This window comes from Salmo trutta, chromosome 40, assembly GCF_901001165.1.
Source record: "Salmo trutta chromosome 40, fSalTru1.1, whole genome shotgun sequence".
Lineage (NCBI taxonomy): Eukaryota > Metazoa > Chordata > Actinopteri > Salmoniformes > Salmonidae > Salmo > Salmo trutta.
Genome location: NC_042996.1, coordinates 22573805 through 22592472, shown reverse-complemented (window position 1 = coordinate 22592472; position 18668 = coordinate 22573805). Strand labels below are relative to the sequence as shown.

Below are 18668 nucleotides of genomic sequence, written 5' to 3'. Positions count from 1 at the left end.
TTAATGCACTGCAAATCCATGTATACAACCAATACACTTTGAGTTGATTTAAGATAGGGCATACGCCTGTGCACAGGTAACCTCACTGTACTTGGGCTCTGAAATGATTGAACAAGGCCATTGGATACAACATGAAATGGAAGATCAGAACTTTGGAGGTTTCAAAGTCACCATGAAAACACACATAAATGAAAACATTTTGACAGGCCATTTTTATAGTTTGAGGTTTGAATGTACTTGTATGATACAAAAAAGGGTAAGACCACTGCAGACGTACTGTACACAGGCAAGTAAAACGGAATGCATTGGCTAAAGATACTCATCACAGCCCGTCGACTATCACAGAGAAGGTTTGTAATTTGGTCACACACAATCTGCATTAAAAGCAACACTTGAATTCGGTTGAGATGAACCTCCACAATCACATTTGTAGTATGATGACGACACACCCTCATTGAACTTTGTTTCTGTAGCAGAGATCTGCTACACCGTCCCACACCACTAGTTCACGGTGCTATTCCCACTAAGACATCCCTATTCCCCACTGAGACTATATGAGTCTCCCATAGGGTTTGGCAGTAAGAGCTGAAGTAAAACCAACCTCCGTAGGGCCTTATTTAGAAGACACCCCCCCCCCCCCCCCCCCCCCCCCGACACAGAGAGATGATTACACGCACCGTAGCGGAAGATTCCTCTATGATATGATAGGATACAGCTTGAGACAGAAACATGGGCATTTCACTGGAGTTTCACATTTCTTCAGATGAATACCATGACTGTTGTGCTACTCTCCTCCACCCTTGTTGACGGAATGTCTTACGTTGGTGAACTCAATGGGTCATAGGTGTGTCTGGGCTGGTCATCTGCCCTGTGACCAGCTTGGAGGTCCTCCATCCATGGATCATTGTGCAGAGCAGCAGTAAATAGATTGAGTATCCAGCAGGCAGCAGTAGATCCCTAGGGCTGTAGTAGATCCAGAGTGATCTAGTAGATCCACAGCGCTGTGTCCAGTCACAGTCCAGAGGTCTCCTTCTCAGTGTCAATGGATCCCTTCCTCCAAAGAACCTTTTGCTTGCCAAATCTTCACTGTCCGGTCACTGTCACACAAGAAAGAACATGAAATCGCTGGATCAACATGCGTATCAGAGGTTTGATTATCTCTCTCTTAGGTTAAATTATGACTTTGTTATTATAGTAACAGTGGGTTGATTTACTCAGAGGGTTAGGGTCAGGGTATGATCTGGACCATGGTCAAAGTTAGGAGATATATTCTCTGAAGGTAGGGGTTATGGTCAGGTTTGCCGTGAGATACAGCTGTAGACTCCTATGGCATTCAAGGGTCATGTTAGGGTTAGACGTTAAACTCACTCTGAGGCAGTGAATAGCTGGCTGCTGTTGGTAGCCAGTCCATTCACAGGGCTGTCGTGTCCCCTCAGGTCTCCTAGCGGTGCCAGGGTATCAGCATGCCACAGCTTCAGCAGACCTCCCCTGTCTGCACTCAGCACTACCGGGCACCCTGGCACCACACCCAGCGCACTTACCCAGTCAGAGTGGGCACTCGCCACCTGCTGTGGAGGAAGCAAGTACGTACTAGGTCAAAACAGGGCTACAAACTGTTGAAAAAGAACTCCTTGGGACAATACATTTTGTTTACTACCACTACTGGTCTTACACTGATGATAATGTTGCAGCTAGCAAAAACAATTCAACAAAACAAGACTTGATGCTTACAAAGCAACATTGCAATGTGAAAATCACAGCTATCTGCTCATTGTATGTCTCTGAGAGCCTTGTCTTCTTTCAGGTACTAGCAGTACAGTATATACAGATAGTGTCCAGTAGGTCTCACCTGTACTAGTCGTTTCCGGGACAGGTCCCACTTCTTGATGCAGTAGTCTCTGGAGCTGCTGTAGAGGCTGTCCCCCTGAACAGCCAGAGAGACTATACCCTCCTGGTGTGGCGGATCAAAGTTGTGACAAGACACAATGCTGCCCTGGACACCCCCAGTCACCTCAAACATCTTCAGGGTGTGGTCCTTGGACCCCGTTAGGACCATGTCTTGACCGTTGCCCAACTGGTCGACGGTCAGACACAAGACCGGACCCAGGTGACCCGTCAGCTTCCCAGTAGACACAAACCTAGAGCATAAGGTCAGGGTTCAAGGGTCAGGAAGAGTTCAGATCTAGGAGTCTTCAGTACAACTAAAGATCATACTTGGGAGAAATGATTCAGCATTCACTATCTATATTTTCTACACTCTACATTCAGCACCTGTGCCTGTTTTAGTGTACAATTCCTCTCCTTTTATCTTCAATTTGTGCCACCTCCAGTCCTTACTTAAACTAAACAAGATATTCAACTACTCTTCATTCTTACTTCCTGAGGTCCCACATGCGGACTGAGTTGCCAGAGGCGGAGTAGAGGTAGGATCCCGTGGGGTTCAGAGAAATCTGGTTGATCTGGTTCTCTCCTGGAGGGATGGACAGGGACCTGAGAGACACACAGCTGTCCCCTGTACTCACCTGACCCGATGACCTGCGACACACACACACACACACACACACACACACACACACACACACACAATACCATGTCAATGGGAATGACATTGTGTAAAAGTATTTTTTTCAAGTAGCAAATTAAGAATCTGAAATTCCCTGGGCTGTGTTGGAATGTGCTAGAATCTCCTAGAATGTGTTGAAAAAGCTCAACTCCAACTTTTGACATAACAAAGGTCTTCGGTTTATTACTGGAGGTGTATACAAATACTCTTGGTGTTTTTATATATATTTACTCACGTGAGTGTGCGTATGCACTTGGCGGAGTCTCGGATGTCCCAGACCTTGATGTAAGCGGTGGAGACAGTGAAGACCAGGCTGGAACAGTATCTAACAGACACCACACTGCTGGGATGATCTCCCAGAGACATGATCTCTTGACCAGTCACCAGGTTCCACACCTTACACGTACGATCTGACAACACACACATACACACACACACAGACACAGGGGTTAGAAGTCAATGGTTAGGGGTTACGGTGAGTGTTCAATACGGCAGAAACACCATCAACCACAGCAGAAAGCGAGATGAAGCTAATACCAAATAATATGACTTACACTCATCTGAGCCTTTCAGGTGTGAGAAGTCTCTAGGGGTCATGGTTTAGAGGTCAAGGGTTGCTTTTGTTTCCAAACATTCTAGAACTAGAGAGCTGTACCTTTAGAGCCAGTGAAGAGCAGGTCATCAGTGCAGTCGACACACATGACAGGTTTGGTGTGTCCCTCAGCCACATAGACACACTGTAGTCTAGCAGCATGGCTGATCTTAGGGGATGACACAGGGTTGACCACTCCTCTATAACAGGAAAATAGGGACAAAAGACAATGTATTAATTCTGTTAGGACAGTGGTTCCCAAACTGTGTGTGGGGGGGGGGGGGGGGGTGGAAGGGAATCCCCGAGTGAAACACAAGAAGTAGGTACAACTATGACCATCGTGACGTCATACGAACATGACATTTGTGGCAAACATTGTGAAGTGGTGTGGCTCTTACGTTGGTTTGGTGTCTGTGATTTTGGTCTTCTCTGTGGCTGTGGGCGTGGGTATGTGCGACTTTGTCTCTCTCGCTGGGTGACCCTTGGGGTCCATAGGTGTGTGTTCCTTGATGTCTAAGGGGGGTTGTCCTCCCTTCTCTAGCATCCTCCTGCGTGTTAGAGGCGAGCGTTCCAGTGATCTCCTCTCAGCTCCCATAGAAGACCAGGCTCCAGATCTACACAACACAGAGACAGACAGACCAGCGACATGATCAGTTGAAGTGATATACACTGGATGATCAGCTGAAGTCATATACATCACTGAAGGTTACAATGCATTCTGGGTCAAGTTAAACATTCTATCCTTTTCGTGCTGAAGCACTTGTTTTTTCAACAATAACACTGTTATTAAGATGTGAAGCCTGACTGATCAAATTCTCGTACAGTAGGTAAGGATTTACTCAGCAAGTATCTCACTGTATTTCCTGTACTATCATTTTAAAAACTAAACACAAAGACATTTGACCAACATAAGGACTTACAGTCCAGCTATCCTGGTGGACAGTGCTAAGGGGCACACAGTGAGTTCCCTGTCCCCGAGATATCCTGCTACTGTCCCCATGTCCCCTGTCCCTTCCTGGGCCTCTGTTGGGGGTAGCAGGGGTACAGAGAAGTCCCTTGTAGGGGAGTCAAAAACACCATTCCCAGCATACAGCAGCTCCATCTGGGTGGTTGTCCTTCTGCGTGCCTGTGGTAGTGGGATCGATCCAATCAATCAATCAATCAATCAATCAATCAATCAATCAATAACATAACCATTCATAAAGAGTGTTTTGCAAATAGCATTTGTCTCAAAGTGCTTATCAGTAACTTCTTTATTTTAGACTTTATGAAAATGTCATTAAAATGGTGTTTTGAAAAATGCTTTGCATGTGAAGTACGGTAGATGACTGCACCTTCCTAGGTTTGGCCTCTCCACACAGCTTCAGGAGGTCAGAGGCCAACGAACTGAAACAAAGACAGAGGGGCAATTTACATGTTTATTTTATTTAACCTTTATTTAACAAATTCTTATTTACAATGATGTTACTCATAGTCTATTGATAGTTTGTTGATGGACTACCCAAATAAAGTATAATCATAAATTAAAGATGGAATCTGCAGGAGGAGAAACAGCGCCACTGTCCAACCCACAGCCATTGTTATTGTTTTTGTTTAGTTGACAAACTAGAGGTGAGGAGCGCGGCCAAACAGGGTAAAAAACATGCACTACATATTCTGCTGTTCTATTGCGCGTACAGTGATGTCCAAGGGGGAAAAAAACTGTGTTCATTGTTTGCAGTAACTTCTTTGTTTTTGTAATATTGCAAACGGATGTGGCAGTTTCACCATTAAGGATTCCAGCTTTAAGTGATGAAATTCAATATTTAATATCCTCATTGTCTTGTCTGAGTCAAATGTTTTTTTTACCTTCCCTCTGTGGCTGGGCTGGCGGTAGAGGACTCATCACTACTGCTGTCATCTCCATTCTCTGCTTTGAGGACAGAACCATACAGTACACCTTGTTACACTGGACCCTCAGATATACAACATGCCTCAGTTACTGCATGGTTACTGCATGGACATGGGGTAGTTATGGCTTCACAGCATGTTTTCAAATACTCCATTACAAGCACTAAACTTGTGTTACTTTACTATCTTAAACTGTTAGAGGATGATCATTTTCAAAGTCAATTTACAGTCTGGATATCACAAAGAAAACAAATGCAGACATAGTTTTCAAACTAATGGTGCAGCAGCAGCAAAACAACCGTTTCAATTCAAAGAGCTCTAAGGTACAGGGTTCAAAGTTCAGAGGTCAGGTTAAATACATCCGGGGTCAGACAAGGTCAGAAGGAAGTCAATAGTATTATATACTATACTGTATATTAGTATGATGCATCTGACTTTTTCATTATATGGAGGGTAACTTAGTAAAGGTTGTAGTTGGAGTAGTACTCTAGTTAAGGTCCGAACTTCAGGTTTGCATGGGGGTCAGAGTTTAAGCTAAAGCTAATTCTTCATTTTCAGATCATCCTGAATGAGTCTGCTGAACAGGAGAAAGCTAGACATCCACAAAGAGGATGGGGAGGGTCAGACAGGGAAGTGGGGGACAGGGGGCAACATACCACCTCATGCACATCATGGCAAAGTTACGTTCTCAGGTTAATCTTAAAGGGGATTTTTAGAAGGAGGAGGGGCTTTAGGGGAGACCCATGGTCTCTGGGACCAGTCAGTCTGGTGTCTGTTACTTACCCACCACTAGGTAACCTATCTCTGTTTGAATTCAGGGTGAACAAACAGGGAAAAAAACAAAGAAATCAAAGTCAAACAAAAGCTAAAAGAATGGAGACACTTTATTTTACAGTCCCGTTTCAGTGTGTATTTTACTTGTAGGCTATTTACTAAGAGAATACGTAATGGTACATGTTTTACTGAATCCGAAAGAAAAACAATATGGGAGATATGTTGTGAATGTCAGATAACACAGTGGACTGTAAAATAAAGTGGAACTAAAAAATGATGAACTGAAAAGCAGTGTGTTTATACCACTGAACCATCTATACCTTGCAGTGCGTTGCCCAGCAGAGCGTCCAGCTCAGGGTTGAGTTCAGCTTTCTCCTTCAGCATGTGGAACAGCAGCTGGTTCTGAGTGGCGCTGTTGATCTCTGCCTGCTTCAGCCTGCCCTCCATCATCTTCACCTGGGAATCCTTCTGGGCCGCCTGCAGACCCTGGGAGATGCACGTACCAGTAAAATCATACATTACATACATGACAAACACACGTAAATTCCATACTGACATCAACAGAGTGTTGTGACATTTAGCCCACAGAACAGCAGACATGTTTAACTCTATAATAAACATAGTGTTTAAAAAAAGGTATAAAGTTGGTAGATTTACAATACCCTGAATGCCGCTTAATCGAAAGGTAGCGAGAACTCAGTAGGGACAGGTGTACTGTGGTTACCTTGTTGATGGCCATGTGCAGGAAGTGATCAAGCAGGAAGCGGGCTTCTGATAGGTTACAGGAGCTGATCACCGCGGTAACGTCCACTGTGTCTCCCTCCTCCTGCATCCCAACAACATCAGTCAGTCATAATAACAGTTATGAATAAAATGTGTGTGCTGGCGTCAGCTGTACTAATAACTAGAAAGGGTCAATTTCCTGAAGAAAATGTGCATGTTTGCATCAGCTAACCTTCGCTTCCTCCATCTGCATGATGTTAGCCTGACAGTCAGCAATGCTGTCGTTGATGTAGTCGATGTTGGCCGCCAGGGCGTCCATCTCCTCGTTCAAAGACTGGATGCTTCGGTCCGTGTCGGTCCCCTCTGTGGCGATCTTCTCCCTCTTACGAGACACCTTCTCCCTTCGCTTGGTCAGGTCCTCTCGTTGCTGTAAGAGGCAGGGAGGGAGGGAGAGAGATGGAGAAAGAAAGAGTTATAATAAAAGTGTTTCCAAATTGCATTCCTTTCTAGCTATTGCTCTACAATGTTAGAAGTAAAGGAGCTTGGAGGAACCTTTTGGGGTTCTAAAAATTGACACACATGGGGAACCTTTCCAGGTCACAAAGGTTCCTTGAGGAACCCCCCTGAAAAGGTTATTCGAGGAACCCCTGTGACATGAGCCATATCTTTTCGCATACGTGTCAGAGATTGACACTTATACGCTGATACTGGGCTGCCTGTGTAAAGGTTCAAACAGGAAAGTTTTTGTGATGGGACGGATACATTTCTTTACCTTTTTAATAATATAGAAGATTGGAGATGTGGCTTATTGGAGGAGTGGCTTTCAGATATTTATTTTTGGCCACCTGTAAGAGTAAATGTCATTCCTGTTCGTCATATAAAGTTTGTACACAACAAAGTTAAATGTTCCTTAAATGTTTATGCATATTACATATTCTAATATAACAACAAGATATCACAGTCTGACTTTATGTCAACGTCTATTTTTGATGAGTAAACTGACTTAATCTCCTGATGATCTGTGACAAACGTGGTAAATTAAGGCACATAGAAACAACTCTAGGTATACATTTAGTGTAACGCCCTGGCCATAGAGAGGGGTTTTTGCTCTTTATTTTGGTTAGGCCAGGGTGTTACATTGGGTGGGCGTTCTATGTTCCTTTTTCTATGTTTTTGTATTTCTTTGTTTTGGGCCGTGTGTGGCTCCCAATCAGGCACAGCTGAAGCTCGTTGTTGCTGATTGGGAGTAACACATAAGGAGCATGTTTTTCCTTTGGGTTTTTGGGTAATTGTTTCTGTTTTGAGTATTTTCCTAACAGGACTGTTTGCTGTCGGTTTTGTTCATTTTTGTAGTGTTCTCTTGTTTTTTTAATTAAAATTCTAATGATGAACACATCCTCTGCTGCACCTTGGTCTAATTCTGACGACGGCCGTTACATTTAGGCATTAATTCTGACTGGTTAAGTTAAGGATTAAGGTTGGGGATAGGGTTAAAACTTTAGGCATTCATTCAGAATGGACTTGCTAAATCGTTGTAGACAGATGGCGGAGTAGTCTAAGCCTCCGGCTCTGTAGACAGCGTGTTCAATCCCAGTGTTTTTCCTGCCCTTTTTTTCCTTCTATCTAGTGGTTGGTTTTGATGCCACCTCCTGATGTCCTGGGGACCTGCACAAACGTTGAATTTCGCCTTGGATCTGGAGTGATCCTCTGACTATAATATTAACATTTCTGATTACATACAGTGCTTTCAGAAAGTATTCACACGCCTTTACTTTTTTTTCACATTTTGTTATGTTACAAAGTGGGATCGAAATTGATTTAATTGTCTTTTTTTTCTTCTTTTTTTTGTCTAGAGGAAATACTCAAAATCTTAAAAAAATGTAATGAATGGAAAATAAAACACTGATATATCTTGATTAGATAAGCATTCAACCCCCTGAGTCAATACATGTTAGAATAACTTTTGGCAGCGATTACAGTTGTCAGTCTTTCTGGGTAAGACTCTAAGAGCTTTGCACACCTGGATTTGACAATATTTGCCTATTATTATTGAAAAGATTCTTCAAGCTCTGTCAACTTGGTTGTTGATCATTGCTAGACAGCCATTTTCAAGTCTTGCCATAAATGTTCAAGCCGATTTAAGTCAAAATTGTAACTAGACAACTCAGCAACATTCAATGTTGTCTTGATGAGTAACTCCAGTGTATATTTGGCCTTGTGTTTTAGGATGTTGTCCTGCTGAAAGGTGAATTTGTCTCTAAAAGTCTGTAGGAGAGCAGACTGAACCAATATTTCCTTTAGGATTTTGCCTGTGCTTAGCACTATTCCATTTATTTTATCCCAAAAAAACTCCCTAGTCTCTGCCGATGACAAGCATACCCATAACACGATGCAGCCACCACCATGCTTCAAAATATGAAAAGTAGTACTCAGTAATGTGCATTGTTGGATTTGCCTCAAACATAGCGCTTTGTATTTAGGACAAAAAGTTTATTTCTTTGTCACTGTCACATCTTCTCCTGCTCCTCCCCTCTGGCGTACGACGTTGCCAGACTACTAACCACCGGTCCTGGGATTCATCTTTACGCACACCCGGCACTTATCATTACGCGCACCTGTTAATCATTATGATTCACACCTGGACTTCATTACCTTCATCATTTCCTCCCCTTTATATGTCCCTGCCTTATGTTCTCACCAGTTGGTATTGTTCTTTTGTACCGGCGTGTAGCCTTATGTATATGTGTCGTTTTGTTGTTTTATTAAATGTTGCACCTGCTCCTCAACTCACAGCTCCGTTATTACAGCCACATTTTTTGCAGTATTACTTTAGTGCCTTATTGCAAACAGGATGCATGTTTTGGAATACTTTTCTTCTGTACAGGCTTCCTTATTTTCACTCTATAATATATGTTAGTTTTGTGAAGTAACTACAATGTTGTTGATCCATCCTCAGTTATCTCCTCTCACAGCCATTAAATGCTATAACTATTTTAAAATCACTATTGGCCTCTTGGTGAAATTCCTGTTTTTTCTTTACCCATCTACCAATAGGTGCCATTCTTTGCGAACCACTGGAAAAACGTCCCTGGTCTTTGTGGTTGAATCTGTGCTTGAAATTAACTGCTAGACGGCGGGACCATACAAATAATAGTATGAGTGGGGTACAGAGATGGGGAAGTCGTTTAAAAATAATGTTAAACACTATTATTGCCCAAAGAGTGAGTCCATGCAACTTATTACGTGACTTGTTAAGCAAATCTTTACTCCTGAACTGTAGGCTTGCCATAACAAAAGGGTTGAATATTTATTGACTGAAGACAATTTAGCTTTTCATTTTTATCCCCTTTTTCAATCTTGTCTCATCGCTGCAACTCCCCAACGGGCTCGGGAGGCGAAGGTCAAGTCATGTGTTCCCCGAAACATGACCCGCCAAACACCTGCCTGCTTAACCCAGAAGCCAACCACACCAATGTATCGGCGGAAACACAGTTCACCTGATGACAGTGGTCAGCCTACAAGTGCCCGGGCCCGCCACAAGGAGTCGCTAGAGCACGATGAGCCAAGTAAAGCCCCCCCAGCCAAACCCTCCCTTAACCCGGACCGCCCTATGGGAGTCCCAAACTCAGCCAGTTGTGATACAGCCCACGATTGAACCTGGGTATATAGCGACGCCTCTAACACTGCGATGCAGTGCCTTAGACCGTTGCGCCACTCGGGAGGCTTCAGCTTAGATTTCTTTCTGAATTTGTAAGCATTTCTGAAAACACAATTCCACTTTGACATTATAGGGTATTGCGTATAGATCAGTAATACAAAATCTAAATTTAATCCATTTTAAAAATGTGTAAAAAGTCAAGGGGGTGAATACTTTCTGAAGGCACTGTAGAGACATGACAGTCACCCGAAAGCAAGGATAACAAAGTAGTAATAAAGTAGTAACTATTCCAACATTAAGACGTCACGAAAACAATGTGCGCGCTTCAATGGGGCAGAAGGCGGTGTGTTGTGACTCTGGATGGCAAGATAGCCACCATGTGGGAAATCATAGACGGCTCGTTTCCGCTAGTTTCATCTCGTTCTTGATACCATGTCTTGTTTTTAGGTGTTTCGACTGATGTCGCGTCTACGCTAATATTGCTCAAATTCACTAGCTAGCTAACCAACAACTGTAACTATGTATTTGAGAGACAACAAGTGCTCATTAGACACATTTATTTATGTTTTCAATACACATTGAAGGCTAAAGATAGTTGACATGTTGTCAACAACAACCCCGTCTGTTTTGCCGCATAGTTGTGTACGCACTGGTTTTGTTACAAAACAGCCAACCCGTCTATATGCTCGTGAGGAACTCACACACGTTTGTAAACCTAATTGAAGCTACAAAACTATCAGTGTTCAACTTTAACATGTGATGACAATACAACAGAAAAGATTAACGGAAATGAAATAGAAATAGAACTATCTGAAACATCACCCTTACCAAGCCACGCTCCGCAGTCTTCTCATCTTAATAACCCAGCATCAATAACCCAGCATCAACAACCCAACCTGGCCCTTTTTAAAGAAAACAACCCAACTTAGTGACCCAATGCCTGCAACCCAGCAATTGGGTCATCCAACAACCAAGCATTTTTAAAAGTGTTGGCTAGGTTAAAACCTCTTATGGCTAGGGGGCAGTATTTTCACGGCTGGATAAAAAACGTACCCGATTTAATCTGATTATTAGTCCTGCCCAGAAACTAGAATATGCATATAATTATTAGCTTTGGAGAGAAAACACTCCACAGTTTCTGAAACTGTTTGAATGGTGTCTGTGAGTATAACAGAACTCCTATGGCAGGCAAAAACCTGAGATGCTTCTGTTCAGGAAGTACCCTGTCAGACCTTTTATTTTCTTTGTTTGACATCTCTTCCAAAAACTAAGGATCTCTGCTGTTACGTGACACTTCCCACGTCTCCAATGGAGTCTCAGAGCCCGGGAAAAACAGGAATGACGTAATTCAAAGCCCTGGCTGAAACAAAGGAGAGCAAAAGCTAAGTGGTCACTCAGTGGACTAAGCCTTACGCTCGCGACCCGCCACGCCCCCGGCTTTCGGTTTTTCCCTCAGTATACAGACAGGCAGATTCCCGGTCGGAATATTATCGCTTTTCTACGAGATAAATGGCATAAAAATTGGTTTTAAACAGCGGTTGACATGCTTCGAAGTACGGTAATGGAATATTTAGAAATTTTTTGTCACATTCTGCGTCATGCTCGTGGCCGAGATTTAGCGTTGGGATAGTGTCTAGAACGCACGAACAAAACGTCTTGATGGAACATAACGATGGATTATTTGGGACCAAACCTACATTTGTTATTGAAGTAGAAGTCCTGGGACTGCATTCTGACGAAGAACAAGCAAGGTAAGAACATTTTTCTTATAGGAAATGTGATTTTGGTGAAGGCTAAACTGGTTGGGTGTCTAAATAGCTAGCCCGTGATGGCTGGGCTATGTACTTAGATTATTGCAAAATGTGCTTCATCCGAAAAGCTATTTTAAAATCGGACATCTCGAGTGCATAGAGGAGTTCTGTATCTATAATTCTTAAAATAATTGTTATGCTTTTTGTGAACGTTTATCGTGAGTAATTTAGTAAAATCACCGGAAGTGTTCGGTGGGAATGCTAGTTCTGAACGTCACATGCTAATGTAAAAAGCTGGTTTTTGATATAAATATGAACTTGATTGAACAGACATGCATGTATTGTATAACATAATGTCCTAGGTGTGTCATCTGATGAAGATCATAAAAGGTTAGTGCTGCATTTAGCTATGGTTTGGGTTTATGTGACATGATATGCTAGCTTGAAAAATGGGTGTCTGATTATTTCTGGCTGGGTACTCTGCTGACATAATCTAATGTTTTGCTTTCGCTGTAAAGCCTTTTTGAAATCGGACAGTGTGGTTAGATAAAGGAGAGTCTTGTCTTTAAATAGCTGTAAAATAGTCATATGTTTGAAAAATGGAAGTTTTCGGATTTTAAAGGAGTTTGTATTTCGCGCCCCGCCCATCATTGGATATTGGAGCAGACGTTCCGCTAGCGGAACGTGTAGATGTAAGAGGTTAAAGATACTGTAGCTAGCTAGCAACCTAAGCCAACACCAAATAAATATAATCAAAAACAAATGGAATTACCATCACAATAAACTTTTCGGAATTATAACAGGAGGCTTGACAGTATTATTCAACATTGGTATTAAAATAGTACCCGTATAGGAATGGGTAATTGTTTACAAGTTGCTAGCTATCCCATAAAGCCATCGGCGAAAACACAATGTTCATCTTCTTCTGAGTTTGGCAGCACAATAAATCCAGCAGCAAAATAAATTCCAAGTGCTCTGCACATGCCGACAAAAAGGTTCCCCCAGGAACCTTTGCTAATTTGAATCATTAAAGGTTAATTCAAGAACTACTCAACTAACCAATGGTGCAAATATGAACCCATTGACTACAATGATTCATTGAGGAACTCCAGAGTTCCTTGAGAATCTCCAGGGTTCCTTGAGTCACCCTTAATTCTAAGAGGGTAGCCAAAACAGTAGCAATGATAAGTCTGTATATACTCCCCTGTCGGTTTTTGCCTTTTTCCACTGACAGAGAACCATGTTGGCATCAGTCTGATATGAAATACAGTAGAACTGGTAGAAATACAGTAGTAATACAGTAAAACTACAGTGGGTTTATTTTACCTTGAGGAGGCGGTTCATATCCGCCTCCATGTTCGAGATGGTCAGCCTCTGCATGATGATGTCAGTGATGCGTCTCTCCAGAGACTGCCATTTAGCCCGGGCTGTCCTGGTGGTGTAGACGCTCCCCATCCTCACCGGGTACTTCCTGATAAAGGGAATTCAACAGAGATCATTGTACAGTACGGGCCAATATATTACTGAAAAACGAAGACTATGTGAGGAACTTATTGTTGTCCCGTTTCAACTAGAGTAGGAGTCCTTTCATGCACACAAAACATATATATATATATATATATATATATATATATATATATATATATATATATACTACATATATTTGTCACATGCTTTGTAAACAACAGGTGTAGACTAACAGTGAAATGCTTATTTACGGCCCCTCCCAACAATACAGAGAGAAAATATAGAAAAAATAATAACACAAGGAATAAATACACAATGTGTAATGATAACTTGGCTATATACACAGGCAGAGATGGGCAGTATTTCTGTTACATATATTTTAAATACATATTTTAATTACCATATTTTGACATTTTAATTACACTGGGTTGAACTACACTCCAATGCATTTTGTATTTTCAAAATACTGTAATTCGTATTTTCAAAATACAATAAAAAATAAATAATGTAATAAGTGGTACACATTATGGAGATCTGGGGGTGCCGGCAAGGCAAATGTCTGTAATTGTTTAATTAGTTAGTAAATAAATAATTGAGCCAATTTGTGTATCACCGATTCATCAAAAAAGTAGGGTTGGTGCAAGAAACTACAAGAAATTACGACATTCAGAATGACTGATGAGGTAATAATACATTAATAAGTGACTGTAATCGATAAGATATGAAAATATCTAAAGAGAGTTCAATTCAGGAAATAGTAACTCTTTAAACAACATTTTCCAGTGGTGCCCCGACTTCTTAGCTAATTAATAGTTACATGATTAGTTTAATCACGTAATAATAATTACACATAGAGAACTGATTTGATATAAAATTCTTCACATTAACGAACGTTACAACAGTATCAGAAATCTGATAGTACTATGATGTGATAAAATCATCTGCTAAATGAATGGCTGGTAGCCTAGCGGTTAAGAGTGTTGGACCAGTTCGAATCCCCGAGCCAACTAGGTGAAAAATCTATCGGCTTGCTCTGGATAAGAGAGTCTGCTAAATGATGTACACATTCAAGGGTTTTTCTTTCTTTTAACTATTTTCTACATTGTAGAATAATAGTGAAGATATTACAACTATGAAATAACACATATGGAATCATGTAGTAATCAAACAAGTGTTAAACAAATCTAAATATATTTTATATTTGAGATTCTTCAAAGTAGCCACAGCTTTGCCTTGATGACCGCTTTGCACACTCTTGGCATTCTCTCAAACAGCTTCATGAGGTAGTCACCAGGAATGCATTTGAATTAACAGGTGTGCCTTCTTAAAAGTTCATTTGTGGAATTTATTTCCTTCTTAATGCGTTTGAGACAATCAGTTGTGTTGTGGCAAGGTAGTGATGGTTTACAGAAGATAGCCCTATTTGGTAAAAGACCAAGTCCATATTATGGCAAGAACATCTCAAATTAGCAAAGAGAAACGACAGTCCATCATTACTTTAAGACATGAAGGTCAGTCAATCCAGAAAATTTCAAGAACTTTGAAAGTTTCTTCAAGTGCAGTCACAAAAACCATGAGGCGCTATGATGAAACTGGCTCTCATGAGGACCGCCACAGGAAAGTAAGACCTAGAGTTACCTCTGCTGCGGAGTATAAGTTCAGTAGAGTTAACTGCACCTCAGATTGCAGCCCAAATAAATGCTTCATAGAGTTCAAGTTACTGACACATCTCAACATGCACTGTTCAGAGGAGACGGCGTGAATCAGGCCTTCATGGTCGAATTTCTGCAAAGAAACCACTACTAAAGTACACCAATAAGAAGAAGAGACTTGCTTGGGCCAAGAAACACAAGCAATGGACATTAGATTGATGGAAATTTGTCCTTTGGTCTGGAGTCCAAATGAGAGATTTTTGGTTCCAACCGCCGTGTGTTTGTGAGACGTGGTGTGGGTGAACGGATTATCTCCGCATGTGTATTTCCCACCGTAAAGCATGGAGGAGGAGGTGTGATGGTTCTTTCTTGGTGACACGGTCTGTGATTTGTTTAGAATTCAAGGCACACTTAACCGGCATGGCTACCACAGCATTCTGCAGCGATACGCCATCCCATCTGGTTTTGGCTTAGTGGGACAATCATTTGTTTTTCAACAGGACAATGACCCAACACACGTCCAGAATGTTGTTGCTTTTCGGGCCGGTTGCTTGCATTTTAAAATACAAAATACATGTATTTTTATTAAATACATTACAAAATACAAGTATGTTGTAGTTTATTTTGATACATTGTTCTTTATATAATTTTTATGTATTTTGTAACTGTAGCTATTTGGTTAACAAACACATCATGCCTATGCACACGGGCAAACGCACGCACGCACAAGCACATGCACACACACACTCACACCATCAGTCCTGCCGGTAGTACCTTGGGGTGCCATTGGGGCCTGCTGCCCCAGCAGAGTGAGGTCTCCCTAGGATGCTGCGGTGAGAAGGGTCCTGGAGGGGCTCCGGTAGGCTCACTTTTCTGTTCACCTTCCCTGAAGTTGGCCTCACCTGCCTCCTCAGAGCTGTCACCTAGCACAGGAGGAAAGCAGGGCCATGTTCAGTAGGGAGAAAATGTTTTGAAACAGAGATACTACCTGAACGTGTCCAAAAAGTACAAAGATGTTTTGTTTTCCATTGCAAAACGTTTTGCTACAGTTTGCCATACTGAACATGACCCAGTGTATCTTACCTCGTCATTCTTCCTGCGCAGTATCAGGTCCTGCTGCCTCTTCTGAGCCTCCAACTGTCTCAGTTGGTGCTGTAAGTGACAGGCACATCATATCAATAGAATTGAATTGAATTGAACTTTGTCACAGGCTAAACACACAACTTCACAACACACACTATTTCCTGTCTGTAACGTTACCTCATGCTTGCGCTGGTCCTTCTTCAGAGTAGCGATCTCTCTGTTGCGTCGGCACTCTGTTGCTCTGTTTTTCTCCTGCACCTCCTTCATCTGACGCATCAGACCCACCTGGCACAACACCCACCATTTACATGTCAATCAATCAATCAGTCAACATATCCATCCATCCATCAATCCACCCATTCCTCCAACTAACCACCCACCCACCCTACCACCCATCCATCCACAATTTTCTCTTAACCTTTGTTTTCTTCATCTCAGCCACATCCTGGTTGAGTTTCTTGAGCTGCTTCTCGTACTGTGATTGGTTCTTGAGGAGGCGTGCGTGTTCCTTCTGGGCTGACTGCAGCTTCTGCATCTCCTTGTTCATAGAGCTCAGCTTCTTCTCATATTCTAACTTAATCTTCTTAGCTTTCTCCTCCGTGCACGTCTCCACTGAGCCTGCAGACACAACTAACTCAGCTAAGCACAGGCACGGTGGAAACAACACAACACTGTTCAGTTCAACCGACACAGCTCAGCACAGCCACAATGGAATATCAATCAAATCAGTCATTCAAATGTTAGCCTTTTTTAAAGCAACAGTTGTCACAGTCACAAAGTGATTTACAGAATACGACGGCCCTCTAGAAATAAGGGGTTTAAACACACACTTTAGGGTGTGTAAAATAACAAATCATGACAGAGAGACTTATACAAAATACATTCAAATGTTATGTACAGGTATGATGTCATTGGTGGTGGACAGGATTAGTTAGATAGAGTTAGTTATATGTTAGTTATATAACTCCATAATACACTCACTCTGAGATGTAGCGACATAGCACATAGCACCTAAACAAATAAATGCAACCCTTCATTAATCTGTCACCATATTCCCGTGCACGTCTCTTTCTCTCACATACGTACCCATGTTGTGCAGCACCTTGTCCCTCTCCAGCTGTGTGTCTCTGATCTTGCTCTGCAGCATCATGAGTTTCTGTTCGTACTGCTGTTTGAGCGTGTGCAGACGCCGCTGGCTGTTCTCCAGCTCGTCTATCAGCTTCTGCTTGATGGCGATCTCACACGTGATGTTGGCCAGGTCCGCCTGGAAGTTCTCTGTTCGGAGAACACACACACAGAACTAGCTATATGAGACACGCTTCGTTGACATGTTCACTATTCTTTTATTAAAATAACAGAATAATCTAATCATGGTGAATGAATAAGGGATGTTAGAGCCAGGACCAAAGATGCAAGGCATTCTTTATGACAGTGTAAAAGCACCTTTTGGATGGGTGTGTGTGAGAGAGTTTTACCTTTCTCATCCAGTTCTTCGGAGTCTGACTCGTCCGAGCTCTCTTCTCCCTCCATCTCATACTCCTCGTCTTCTCCCTCCAGCTCCTCTCCTTCCTCATGGTCACTGACGTGGTCATCCTGTTCACACACATTTACACGATGCGAGTACAAAGAACACACACACAGCACACACACACACACACTGACTTAAATATGCCAATTAAGGACATTCTTAGACGTACCCCCTCAGCCTCGTCGTTGCCTCGTTCCTGTTCGTTGTCTGGTACCTCCTCCTTGACCACACTGTGAGGACAGAACCAGAGGTTTAGGGAGCCATTGACTGCAAACGCAAGACATCAGGTCACTAGACTATCAGGGAGCACTACCATACAGCACTACCATACAGCACTACCATACAGCACTACCATACAGCACATGAACACACTACCTTTTTCTGCATACTGTAAAAATGCATTTTAGGTTAGAATCACAATTCAAACAGAACCCAAATCATTTGGTTGTTAGAATCATCCTTGAAGTAGACGTTAGTGAATGATTGATTGACATTATGTGGTTGCATCATGGCAAAGAGTGCTGACTCTTTTAGTTCATTTCTTTAGTTTAAGGGTCTCAACAATGCAGAAAGGGGGAGAGGGGTAAGAAGAAGGCGGAGAGATTACAAGTGGGTTTTCCTCCAGGTGTGGCAACTACCTGCAGGTGTAAAAGCTGTGTTAGAGAGGCGGGAAGAAGTGAGTTCGAGAGATGGGGAGAGAGGGAGGAAAGGGGGTTAGAGAGAGGGGCATAGCAAACCTGGCAAGCTCAACCTCATGGTGACTCTGCTCGAGCCGCTGCAGTCTTCAGAGTAGGGGAGGAGAATGGGGGAGACAGTTGGAGAGTGTGGTTGGCCAGGGAAGGGAGTGAACCAGAGAGCAGAAAAGAGTGTAGCAAAGAAGAACAGGTTAACCTTAGAGGATTTGGCACTGGTTGTCTTCTATTGGCTTGTTGATGTGTACCAAGCCATTTATGTGCTATGTTGTTTATCAAATGTGCATTAAACCAC

The 18668-nt window shown here is 42.3% G+C and overlaps 1 protein-coding gene across 5 annotated transcripts in view; it reads right to left on the bottom strand.

Annotated features, from left to right (window-relative positions):
* Positions 1-638: 638 nt before the first annotated feature.
* Positions 639-18668, bottom strand: part of LOC115179966 (kinesin-like protein KIF21A) — a 45162-nt gene continuing 27132 nt past the window's right edge. Inside the window, exons 12-34 of one of the 5 annotated variants that reach the window (XM_029741779.1) lie at positions 18419-18463; positions 17851-17911; positions 17629-17746; positions 17240-17428; positions 16572-16771; positions 16331-16438; positions 16154-16222; positions 15845-15993; positions 13278-13422; positions 6775-6969; positions 6544-6645; positions 6140-6305; positions 5829-5849; positions 5004-5067; positions 4490-4541; positions 4076-4281; positions 3554-3769; positions 3219-3355; positions 2799-2973; positions 2377-2535; positions 1850-2138; positions 1369-1568; positions 639-1097 (exon numbers count right to left, since the gene is read on the bottom strand). In XM_029741779.1, coding sequence (XP_029597639.1) covers positions 1040-1097; positions 1369-1568; positions 1850-2138; positions 2377-2535; positions 2799-2973; positions 3219-3355; positions 3554-3769; positions 4076-4281; positions 4490-4541; positions 5004-5067; positions 5829-5849; positions 6140-6305; positions 6544-6645; positions 6775-6969; positions 13278-13422; positions 15845-15993; positions 16154-16222; positions 16331-16438; positions 16572-16771; positions 17240-17428; positions 17629-17746; positions 17851-17911; positions 18419-18463 — 3124 coding nt within the window. In that variant the 3' untranslated portion in view covers positions 639-1039. The remainder of the gene's footprint in view (positions 1098-1368; positions 1569-1849; positions 2139-2376; positions 2536-2798; positions 2974-3218; positions 3356-3553; positions 3770-4075; positions 4282-4489; positions 4542-5003; positions 5068-5828; positions 5850-6139; positions 6306-6543; positions 6646-6774; positions 6970-13277; positions 13423-15844; positions 15994-16153; positions 16223-16330; positions 16439-16571; positions 16772-17239; positions 17429-17628; positions 17747-17850; positions 17912-18418; positions 18464-18668) is intronic. The other 4 variants (XM_029741780.1, XM_029741781.1, XM_029741782.1 and 1 more) reach the window with 4 other exon arrangements.